We start from the raw sequence: 13,027 nt of genomic DNA, 5'->3' as shown, positions 1-13,027 counted from the left end.
CTTTGCCCATCGGGAATTCTTCAAATGTCTTTTTCACGTCATCTCGTTTGTCGAAGCTACATTTTTTGTTATTCTTTTGCGTTGTATAATCTCTAAAGTATGTAAAAACTAAAAATTCATGGAAATTCGAGGAACAAAAAAGGTGGCCGGAATTGCAAGCTGGCCGGAATTTGGCACACTTACCCTAATTCAGTTATGAAACCGATTAACATAAAAAATTGTAAAATGGAAAACAATTCTGTGGAAAGCTCTCAAAATCTTAATCGTATTTCTTGCTCCACAAATTGGATCGATTGTTCCACTCTATAAATTTATTAATATAAACAAATATTGCAAAATTACCTTGAGGGTATAGCATTAAAAACACAATTTTGAGCATTTTACAAAGCTGCTTCTGTATTATATAAGAATAATAATTCCCCCTGGGAATTTCTGAGTGTGTATCATTTCCTGTACCAAATTCAGAATAATGAATGAATAGAATTTCTAAATGTATTAGGAATGGATCATGTATGAATTGAAATAGATTGAATATTTGTTATAGCATGCACTAAGTTTATCTTCTGGAACTTTTATTGCACTCTCTGGAGCTCTTGGCATTGCATGCGGAAATTTATGTCATAAAAACTCCATTAGCCTTTGCACAGAAGTATAGGAAAATTGATTATCTCCAGAGGGTATTTTTCCGAATCATCATTTTATATTTTTGTATAGACATGTGTAGTTTATCGAACGTATTGGAAAAAAAGTAATTTCAATAATAAAAATAAAAAGGGTATAGTATCCTCTTGTTAAAATTGAAAAAAAGCAGGGATTATTAATAAAAAAAGCGCATGAAATTAATTTTCACGCGAAAATAATTATAATATCCAGTACAAAGTGTATGGAATTAATTGGTAAACTGCATTAAAATGGAATTTACAAAGCTTTTTTTTCCATGGGTATTAAAAGTATTAAAAGCTTTTTTTTCCAAATTAAAGAACAAAATAGGATGACAAGAATTTTTTTCTGGGGGATTCGGTAAGTAAATTGAAAATCAAATGAGAAATGTTCATAGCGATAACTCACCTAGCAAAAGATTCAGCTCGTCGAATTTCACTTCTGCTGGAAGATCCAAAGCAGCCTCCCCTGTACTGCGGAGCACTCACCCTCTTGCCCATCTTCTCTGCCACCGTAGGGCCCCTTGAGCGCCCCTGAGACATCACAGGAGCTACCGTGGTGTTTACGGACCACCACGTGTTTTGCCTCTTGGACACGCTCAGTTTAACGTCACTGTTGAGCCTCAGTGTGTCACGATTATTGCTTGTGTGATTAATATTTAAGCCACTTGTGTTTTCACGCATAAGTCTATTGCCTACATCTACACTTAAGTCACTGTGGGTGGTTCTCGTAAAACTACTGTTAACTTCACTTTTTGCTTCATTGGCTCGTCTCCTTCTCGCCAGCCGCTTGCTGGACTTCCCGCTGGACCATGCCTGATCCCGGCCACGTGACCCAGGGCGTCCCCTAGGCTGCAATGTCTCATGGATGGCACCGTCTGAACGTAGGCTACCCGCCTCCAGTTCAACCGTGGCCCAGGTGTGCGCAAATAAACGCAATACCGAGCGCACAAAATGCCGATCCACAGCCATTCGGACGGGCCGTAGCGCCAGGAAGCCCACAGGGAAGTCATTGAAGTGGTGGAAGAGCACGTGCGATGTGCCATTGTGCAAAAGAGGATTTCGTTTGAGTTTGCTCCCATCTGCCGCGACGTTATCTACTGACGACGCGCCGGCGTCTTTATTGTCATTGTGCACAGGATTTAATTCACTCTCCTCGCTGCTTCTGGCCACGTTCACCTCACCCGAGGGACTCCTGCCACTATCCACGTCCGTCTCCAGAGACGATGACTCGTGCGAGTTCTCGTCTGGAATTTAAAGTCTTCTTTAGAATTTCAAATAGCTGATTAATGTCTTAATTCATTCAACTCCTTCAAAAGATTTCTTTTTCTCAGACTTCAACTCAACACAATTTTTTAACCAAAAGCATTCACAATTTTAAAAAGGAATTCTAGACCAATTCCTGGTAAGCTTCGTAAGCTATCATAATTACCTGAACTCTAAAAAACCATGAAGACTTTGTAAAGAAATTGCGAGACGTAATTGAAAAATCTGAACACTTTTTTGTTTAAGGCTGCCTAGACTTAAATATTATTTACTTAAAACAGCTTTTCATGACGTTCAAAATAAAATTGGAAACATTCAATTTTAATAAATTAAAAATATAAAATTTACATATCTTTTTAGAATTTTTATAGTGTTAAATAGAAGTAAATAGTTTAATAGAAATTACAGAAAACTAACAAATAATTCCTCTAAAAGTGAGATAAATATTTAGTATTTATTTCTTTAAATAGTTTACAAAAAATAGTTCGCATTCTTTTACAAACAATGCGTCTCAGCTTTGTGGAATACTCGAACCACTCGAACTCACGAGATAGAGTTATCCGTGAATTATTTTTAGCATGTTTTTTGGGTGTGTAGGGGAAAGTACTCTCCCTTCGAACGTTCATGACTTCGAATAATGTGAATTTCTTTTACTTTTTCTAAGAGATTTCCACATGATTGTCACATAATTATCAATAATTGATAATAAACTAATTGATACTTAATAGAAATGTTTAAGTCTCTTAGGAAAACTTAAAGAAAATTCACATTATTCGAAGGTATGAGCGTTCGAAGGGAGAGTACTTTCTCCTATCAGTTTATTACGGATTAAATTCATTCACAAATCGAAAAACCATTCTGAAATAGGAAATGACTAAGAATTATGTATTTCAGAATAGTCCAAAAAAGGAAATTCGGATAATAATCTAATAAGAAAGGGCATTCAATTCAATTCAATTTATTTAACTTAAAATAGAACAAACTGTCCTCTGTTATACAATAAAGTAACGTAAATTAGGAACCTGCAGAGCCCACATGACTTAGGATAAACCCCCACTTTTGCTCTTTGGTCAAAGTGTTCAAGAGTACGACACCCTCCACAAAAATTGAGCTGCGAAAATTGCGACTCCCTGAACCTGGCACACAGAGACACGAAGATATTCGAGAAAAATAAGTCAATTACAATTACTTGTCCAATTCATTGCCGATTGGGACTGATATAGCCAGATAATAAATCTTAAGACCTTTCCAAAAAATCCGAATTCAGTCAAATGCGTTGAAAAATTTTGCCCTTCAAAGTAATTGACCTTTTATCTTTAATAATTTAAAATGTGGAATTTTCCGGTTATAGGTATGTTTAGACGAAATTTTCATCTGGACTACCTCTAAAGCATGTCCGAAAATCATTGAAAAAACTTGGGCTAATTTAGAAGAAAAAGAGAAAACATGATTTTGGCGGCGATAGAGACGATTTTGGGGAAAAAGGAAAGAAAATCGTTATCCCTCACCGTTTGACCTCTAGCTCGGAAACAAACTTAATGTTAAGTAAAAAAAATAATTACCGGAAAAACTGGTTCTATCTATCTATTCATTGATTCATTACCGATGAAGACCGATGCAACCGGGTTCGAAATTTTAATACCTCTAAATCATATTCGAAAATAATTGAAAAAGCTTGGGCCAATTTTGAGAAAAATAAAAAAAAAAAACATGGCCTTGGAGTGCTCTCCCTTTGAGTTCGAGTAGTAAAAATTAATATTTTTGAGACATTCTCATCATAAGAAAGCTAAAATATAACAAACTTAAAAAACATAGTGGAAGTTCAAATGTATTCGAACTCTACTGAAATCCTTCAGTTCTCTGATTCTTGGAATTTTCATCTACCTTTGTCTATGAGGAACTAATATTGATGATTTTTGGAAAACCTTCATGACTACTCAATTTTCCACCTGGACTATGAGCAAATATATAAGCCAAATAGTTAAAGAGAAAGTTTTAGGATATTTTGGATGAACTTTACGAACCCCTCTCCACCCCCAAATAGTCGTCTTTTAAGTCAGTGAACGATCTATCTCTATCTCCGTTTTTTCGTTTTTTCAAATCCCCTAGCAAACCCGAGTTTTTGTTTCTTTTATTTTTATTTTTAGATTTTTTATAAAATTTCTAGGCCGCATTTAGAATTCGGAGGAACGTCTGGCTGTATCTTAGGTTTTCCGCTAAAAATATTGAGCTCTTTAGGATACCCTTGACCATAAATTTGAGTCGTGCCAAAATACATTTAAAAATGTTCAATATTTAAAATCTAATTATAAGAACAAAATAACTCTGAGCGCTGAAGACATGGTCTTGTGAACTCTAGAACACTTTTAAATGTCATATTCATTTAACTATCCCTGTAGTAGTCCCCGGCGTGTGGCCTTCAAAGTTGAAGCCAATTTCTTATTTTCACATACAAATGCGTATGGGAATTTTTCCGTACTAATGACCGTTACACGATATATGTCAAAATTGAGGTGAGCCTTGTGTACAAGACTCTGAGCCTTGCAAAGAGGGATATACACTAACGGCCAAAACATTAAATACACCCTTCGTAAGCTTAAATACACGTGATTTGGACCGGGAAAACGCTGTAATATCCAGTTCTATTGACTGAAATAGTTTCATATATAAACTTAAGAACAGTTTTAAACAAGATTTGAGAAAATACATGAGCTACAAAATTTATAATTTGTGGATCAGTCAAAAATTAGCTTTTTGGACAAAAATGCAAAAGTAGCCCCACATTCTAAAACTGATCTAATCTTTTAATAATCATTTAATATAAGCTAAATACTATTAGTAAATATTATTAAGAGTCAGAAAAATTGAAAATAATACCGAGGGAATATTTTTGGTACGGATTGTGGTCGGTTTCCGGTGTGATGTGTTCTGAAAGGGGTTTCTTTTTTGAATATTGAAATTTTCAGCCCAAATTCTACTTTTTCATATATTTTTTTATTATTTTTCAAATTTCTTCTTGTTATTGTTGCAATTTCATTTCTTTTACTTCATTATTTTAATTAAAAAACATGAATAAAATCATAAAATTCAGTTTTCCTCGAAGAATTTTTCTTTAGCTTTGATAAGCGCCTCACAAATTCGAGGCATCCTGTTGATCAATTTCTACAAAATGTCTGAAGGAACTTTGACCACACATCCTGAAGTATTTCCACCAAGATTGGAACTGATGTCGCGGCTAATCTCGAACCATGTGGTCTAGAAAATTCCAGAAAATTTCAATGTGGTTACAATTGGGTGATTGGGGTGGCCAAAAAGCTAATTTTTGACTGATCCACAAATTATAAATTTTGTAGCACATGTATTTTCTCAAATCTTGTTTAAAACTGTTCTTAAGTTTATATATGAAACTATTTCAGTCAATAGAACTGGATATTACAGCGTTTTCCCTGTCCAAATCACGTGTAGTTAAGTTTACGAAGGGTGTATTTAATGTTTTGGCCGTTAGTGTATATTCTATCTATTTGTCTAAATGTGTTCTGAGAAGTGTAAGCTAAGTTTCTGATAAATTTGTGAGTTGGCTTCAAACAGCTCTATATTAAAAAAAAAACACTTCGCCGGGGGCTAGCCCCTGCAATAAAAGTGAACTTTTGTTTTCAAAATTTCAATAAATTAAAACGTAAAACATCTGCTATCAAATTCATCACATCGACAATGATTCGGTAAATATTTGAAGGAGTGTCGATTAAAAATAGACTGCAGAATGGTGAAAGCGTTTATCACCACTCACCTGTGGGTGATTGAAGCACAGGACTAGGACTTTCGCCTCTTTTCCGTCTCACGGTTTTGGCACCTTGGTCCGTTTTGAGACCAAGAATCTGTCCACCAAACTGCCTGGGGAGAGCTCGTGACTTTTCCCTTTGTTTCTTCCTCACACCGTACTCGTCGAAGTCCAATCGTCGCTCCTCGAGATCATCCAAATGGTGTGAAAGTGTTCCACCAACTGGATTATACCATGAATCACTTTCCCTGCGAATAGCGGCCGAGAACTCTGGATTTTCACTCTCTAGCTTCTCACTCAGCTCCACTTCGGATGGTTGAGTAACATCATAGAATTCTGTGGTGGAACTGGGGTCGGCCCACAGCCAAATAAAATGACCCCCAACCATATTCAGTCGCTGTGCCTCTGCCATGACTTTTCGGGCAGCCAACAAGTCACACAGCAAAAGAACAACTCCTCTTGTTGACTTGGACACTTGGGCCAATTGTCTTAAATAAGAACAAAAAATGACTTATCCTTCACATTTACATAGTATTATTAGACAATTTTCTTTTTTCTTTAGAAATAAATAAGAAAAATAGCATAATCAGCAGTTTGTAGAAGAATAGTTACTGCTGATAGAGTAATTGGTAAAATTGTTAATAAGAAATAACCGTAAATCAGAAAGACAAAAATATGTAGTTCAAAAAATAATTTAATAAGGATGCCACGAAATGCAAAGATAAACAATAAAATCCTTAAAACCACTGAGACTGACTACCATCTTCTCGAAAGAGGGATATATGTATTCCTGACTAAAATTGAAGGGTATTTGAAATACTCAAGGGAAACAAACGCTAGTTACTTCGCGAAAAACGGGAAAAAAATGAAACGAGAAACGAAAAAGAATTGTGTGTATTCTTCATAAATGCAGAGATAAAATACCTGAACACATCATCGTTGTTTGCCGGAAGCGGTAAAATTGTAGGAACAAGTGGTGGATCTCTCAGTGGTGCACCTTCACTTCCTCCCAGCATCATTGACGCCTCCACATCCGACATGATAAAGAATGAATGCCAGTGAGTCTGTTAGGAAAACACGAGATTCCCATTTCAATCAATGGCGGAAGAAAAGTTTCAAATGAAATTTTAGTTATGTAAATAGCCTAGATTGACCACTGAATCGGAACTTTTCTGCTTGTAACTCTTACAGATTTACTTTCTATATCCTTCTCAATGTTTCCTTGATCCTTTTGAATTTCAATGAACTAGGGTGTGTTTACCACTTTCAGCTTTTTTTTTTAAACAACTTATTTCTTTTCTATTTCTATAAGCATCAATTTTATTTTTTGCCTTTCAAAATATGTTTTTTATGAGTTATCTCTTGTCATTCTAAATTATGCGCATTTTTTCTGAAATTAGATTAATAAGGGATCAACTTGATTGAGTTAGTCCTTTGTTTCAAAATTTATTAAATTTCTAAACGCATTAAAATCTCAAAATGGTAAAAAAGCAGGGCGGAGCATTCTCATACATTTTCCGTACAAAAGTATGGTACATTTTTTCTTAAGTGATTTTTAAGTTTTAGTATAAAACCAAATGCAATCATTTTAAAACTTTTACCAAATGAAAGAGTATCTAATCTCATGTTATTGACTCAAAATTTATAATGATTGGACGAGGATAACAGTTCCTAAAACCTCTATGAAAAAAACGTAAAATTCGAAATTTTTTGAATTTTTCTGATAAATTTTCTATTTATAACACCGGTAACATTTTAAATTCAATAAAAATATATTTTCTGTACATGTGCCTACCATTTTGTATTATATTTATTTTTGTGGGATCTAAGACTTAAAAATTATAAAGGATTTAAGAAAAATATACCATTTCTGAATTAAAATGCTTCATCCGTTAGTTAATCATCCTAGTAAAAAAAATGAGTTGGTCCCTTGTAATTTCCAAGCAGCGAATTGTATCTTTTCCATGGTAATTTTGGGAAATTTTAAGGTAATATTATATAAACTTTAATAAATTGACACCAAACCGATAAACGTTAAATATATAATATGACTTTAGAATAGATTGCTCCAGTTTATTTGTTTTATGATGTTAAAGCAAATAACAACAAAAGCAATAACTATTTCAACATTCGAACCTCTGTTATATGCGATTAATAATTTATCTCTAGTGTTCAAATGTGTGATTTGTATCTGTGAATTGCTTTGAATCGCTCAATATTAAGAATTTAAACTATTTATTGATAAAAAGGTAGACTTGGCATGCAAATTGGTTTTAAATATACCGAAAGCATAAATATCTTTCAATATTAAAACAATAAATGATAATACATTATGTTTCCGCATTAACGCTATAAATCAATATATAAACTCATTTTAAAGGACCAGTAGGGGAATACTATAACAATATGAAAATGTCATATGAAAAATTTTCATCGTGAATTTGGGAGTGGAACAACATTAAAGCCCAATTAATATCAAATGATCGTTACAAGAAGCTCTAGTCTTAGTAACTAATATAAATCGGATTTTCGAAATGTTCTTCCAAATTCACTACTTAGAAATTGGAGTATTTATCATATAATATTCTCATACTGCAATGGAATTGCCCTACGTCTCCATTTTCACAAAAATAGATCCACATATATATAAATTATCAAAAAGACAGAAAAGCCTAAATCAGCTTATTCTAGGTAAGACTCTTAAGCTCATCTTATTCTTAGCTGAGCAGAAATCGTGATAATTGAGGTTATGTCTTATAAAAAGTAATTTTATTGACTATGGAGCCTCTAGCATTGGTTTTTAGAAGTTCAAATATTCGAGAAAATTGTAGTGTTTTGTGAGAGCTATCTTTTAAGCCCTTAGCTCATGAAATTTTACCGGAGATATGATGAATTAGAAACCCCGTACCACCGGTTTTATGGTAACCACAGTGGACCCCCGCCAGTTTTTGGAATTTTTATAACTAATAAATAGGTTAAAATGTTTGAGTAAGTGGGTTTTTGACTACCATTTTGAACACATTAATAAAATATTATTAATTAATTTAATTAATAATAAAACATTTCTCATATAGCTAATTAACAATCTCTAAAATGTTTTTTTATTGGTTTTAATTATATATTTGCTGGCAGCAATGCTATTCACTTAAAAGGATAAAAGAGATTTTGGAACAAAAGAAATAGGACTATCCAGTATTTATTGAGGTACCTGAATCTCTAGTACTACAAAGTAGCTATACCTAGATTACCGTAGATGCGGGTAACTTTGCTCTCAACCTTTTTTAAGCTTCTCTTTAATTCTAGCATTTAATTATTGATCTTTAGGCCATCCTTAAGTGTCCTTCTGGAAGCTGGACCATTTTTAAGTCCTAGAGAATTAAAGCAAAGCTTACGAAAGGTACGGGTATCAAGTCACCCCGGAGTGCAGTGACCCGCTTCTACGGTAGGGGAAAGTACTCTCCCTTCGAACGTTCATGCCTTCGAATAATGTGAATTCTCTTTTACTTTTCCTAGAAGACTTACACATTTATATTAAATATTAGTTAGCTTATTACCAATTTTTAATAATTATGTGATAATTAAGTAAAATCTCTTACGAAAAAGAAAAGAAAATTCACATTACTCGAAGGTATGAACGTTCGAAGGGAGAGTACTTTCCCGTATATGGCCAAGTAGCGCAAAAGAAGAATAGCAAGAAGTGGTGAAAGTTCCTTACTTCACTGAATTGAGGAAATATAGCAGAAATTTTTCTTGCCTCGCTTGCAAAAAAATTGTTTTAACTTATTTGATCTCGTCAGACTCGAAAAATTGCGAATAGGCAGCATGGTAACTTTGGGCAAGCTGCCCAAAGAAAAATACTCATTTGTTCAGCATCAATTAAAAGTTAATTGCCCGGGACCATTCTGTGTGAATTACTAAAAAAATATATATATATTTACTGCCAGCTCTTAATGGGCGAAAATGAGCATTTAATGAGCTTTCGCGAGCTTTAAGTGTTTGTGTACAAATGATTCTGTGTTGAGAACAAATCTTCAGTTAACATTTATCTTTTAATGGTATTCATCCTGTCTAGGAAAATCAATGAATGTGGCGCCAGATATTTCGACCGTTGCCTCCTTTCTCGACATCCTTTTCACAAAAGACTAGCACTATGCAATCGTCTCAATTTTGTCATATTTCAATCCCAAATACCTTACTCATTATCCTTCTAATTGATAAAACTACACTTCAATTACTTTCAAAGGGTACAATTATTTTCAGTAATTTCATTTCATCAATTTACTGTTATATGTAGCATTTATAGGACATGAATCACAATTCAAAATGTGATTTCATTGTTAAACATTCCAATATGGTGCGCTTGAAGAATTAATTCAATTAATGATCATAGTGTATTCAAAGGACAATAGGATATAAATCTGTTGGGAAGTTCAAAATGATTTACTGGTATTTCGTTAAATCTTTAAAGCCTTAAAGTGCTCGCAGATGTTGCACTTGGCGGAGACTGGAAAAGTTGCTCAAACAGTGGCCAAGACTGAATTGGTAACCAAGGACATTTTTTATGCGTAGGATCGGATTAAAAAAAGAAACCATCTGTTTTGACTTGGACCTATCATATTAAACATTGAATTGGGAACATATAGTATGTTTGAAGGAAGCATAGAGTGTTCAAATATGACCACTTCTGGTCTCTACAAATTCTCTTAATATTATAATAAAGTGAATAGCACTTCATTATATATCTATACAGATTACAGATCGAAATACCGTCGTTGAATGTGTCTTTGTATTCTGCTGTCCTTTATACTTTTATTAATTCTAGCACTTATTGATGGTCTTCGCCGATCCGGTGTACCATGTCAATATATTATGTGTATGATAAGTACCAAGTAGAATACTCAGATCAATCTTCTGATCTTGAATACAGATATTCAAGATTCATATAGGTTTATAGGTATATAGGTAACTGATTGACCTAGACCGGAAAATAAATACATTTTGAAAAGGTCTTGACATCAACTACAGCATATTAGAATTTCAACTCAATTGGACGAGCTTTAGGTCTTAATAGTTATTCAAAATAGTGGACAACAACGTCAAATCAATATAGCGAGATCTCATAGATTTCGAGCATCTTACCCTTAAAAATGTGAAGAAAAATTTCATAAAATTTCATTAAAATAAATGCTATTAACACGAAAACTATTTATTTACAATTGTAGCGGAAAATGGGGTAGCACCAAACATGGGGTAGCACAAATCACTAATTTTTATTCCTAAACTACTTGGACTATCTCGACCATTTCTTCAGTGGACAAGCATCCCTATAATGCCTCTAAATTTCTATAAATCTTGTCTTCTGAAGTCGCATATCCGATTAAAAAATCGCACTGTTTGGTGGTACCCTGTGTTTGGCGGTGCCCCAGTTGCCCCTATACGTATAATTTTACAACAATCCTTTCATTTTAACTTTTTATTTTTAACGGTTAAAGTTAAAGAATAGTGAAAAGAGTTCGTCACCGGCAACGACGGTATTGCACAAAGTTATTGTCCCTTCTTTAGAAAGTTTAAAATGCATAAAGAATTTAATAACAATCATAACAATATTTTATAGTAAACAGAATTTTCTGTATTACAGTATTAAATTATCGTTAAATCCAGTGATAGGTTTTAGTTTTGTTTCATCCATAATAAGTTATTATTTTTGTGATTTATTTCAGCAATTTATTAGTAAATTTGCAGGATACTCAAAAGCCATAAAAGGTAAAGGTGAAGTTCGAATCCGATCTAGGTCACAATACTACTTCAACAAAACACAAAAAACATATGACTTATTTTGGAACAGAGGGTCGTTAAAGATGTCAAAATCGTATCTAGTGACAAACCTATAAACTTTTTAAGAAAACAATTTAATCTACCGCAGTTATTCCAAGAATATTTACAAAATAAAAAAAATGTTTATTTCTTGAAAAAAAAAAAGTTGAACAGACTAGTTTCAATTGACTGTTTCATAAACAACTTTATTTCATTTTTGGATCATATTTCCTGTGTTAAGATTTGCCTTATCTCTCGTTTGTTTGGTTTTCCTTACATTATCCTAGTAAATGTTGACCTTGTGCTCCTTTCTACGATAAATCATAAATATGAAGTATACATCTATCTCGTCTGTATCAACTCGAAGTTTTGTATAGGATCCGACGTGTGAATGAACAGACATCTAACTAATTTGGCTTACCTGTAGAAACAGTGCTCTTATTGCTTCTAGAATTTCCTTTGAGGACGGTTGCAGCATCGCTTGAAAGGGTGTTTGGATCTGCAAAGAAATTTAATATATCAAATTTATTTATTGTGTTATAAAATGCATAGATGTGCGAAAGTTGGGAAAAACAAGACAAATTAAATTTAACTAAAGCACAGAGAGGCAATTTTCATCAACACAAACTTGTACTTTTGTGGAGAGATAAGTTTTGGAAAGTAACAACAGCAATTAAATCATGAGTTGGATATTTTCCTTTTAAGAGGCTTTTCTCACGTGCGATAATTCCCTGATAGTTATGGCACAAACTATTTTCTCCTCATTTTGCCACCGTGTATCCTTCCATGTAGTAATTATCTTTTTGGGAGCAATTTTCACAGGGTTGGTATGGAAAAGTGAAAGATAATTCTGAGGGTGTTGTTTGTGTGACGAACCATCGTTCAAGTGGCAGAAATGTTCAGCAAACACAATTAGGACAAAATTACCACTCCTCAATATCAAATTGCCTCTGACGAAAGGTCACATTCGATGGAAGAATGACGAGGGGGATCCTTCATTGCGAAAATAATACATATTTGATTGACTCAGTGACATCTACCAAAAGCATTAGAATATTGTGACATTATAGGTGTATTATATATGAATGTTGAACCATTTGAGACTTCTGACCCAATTTCCAACCCTCTTTTGGCAAAATTCGACCCAATGATGATATGTTCAAAATATGTTGTAGATGATACTTTACACGCATCTTCAAATTACATGTCACTTGGCAATGGCAAAGACAATTAAATTCCCAGAATTCATTCCGCGGAAGATAGAAAACCGAGAAGGAAGTAATAAAAGTCAAGTCGTAAAATAATGCTTCCCATCCTGTTGAGCAAAAAAATCTGCACCAGAATCTTGTTTGCATAAGACGAGTGCGAAAAGTCTGTCAGCAGTCGTAAAATTGACTTTGTGGAGCATTCCATAAGATTTTAAAGACGAAACTAACGTATCAATAACCATTGTAATTTATTCAGATGTACATGGAGATGGAAATTAATAGCATATGGTATGAGATTTATG

At 33.7% G+C, this 13,027-nt stretch overlaps 1 protein-coding gene across 3 annotated transcripts in view; it reads right to left on the bottom strand.

The window, feature by feature from the left end:
• LOC129804189 (uncharacterized) overlaps window positions 1-12,012 on the bottom strand; it is a 47,119-nt gene extending 35,107 nt beyond the window's left edge. For all 3 annotated transcript variants that reach the window (XM_055851269.1, XM_055851271.1, XM_055851270.1), the window contains exons 1-4: window positions 11,939-12,012; window positions 6,628-6,767; window positions 5,713-6,191; window positions 1,069-1,906 (exon numbers count right to left, since the gene is read on the bottom strand). In XM_055851269.1, the coding sequence (XP_055707244.1) occupies window positions 1,069-1,906; window positions 5,713-6,191; window positions 6,628-6,767; window positions 11,939-11,995 (1,514 nt within the window). In that variant the 5' untranslated portion in view covers window positions 11,996-12,012. The remainder of the gene's footprint in view (window positions 1-1,068; window positions 1,907-5,712; window positions 6,192-6,627; window positions 6,768-11,938) is intronic.
• Window positions 12,013-13,027: the final 1,015 nt, after the last annotated feature.

The sequence above is a fragment of the Phlebotomus papatasi genome, chromosome 2 (genome assembly GCF_024763615.1).
Source record: "Phlebotomus papatasi isolate M1 chromosome 2, Ppap_2.1, whole genome shotgun sequence".
NCBI lineage: Eukaryota > Metazoa > Arthropoda > Insecta > Diptera > Psychodidae > Phlebotomus > Phlebotomus papatasi.
Note: the sequence above shows the minus strand (reverse complement) of the source record. Positions and strands in the feature narration are given on the sequence as shown.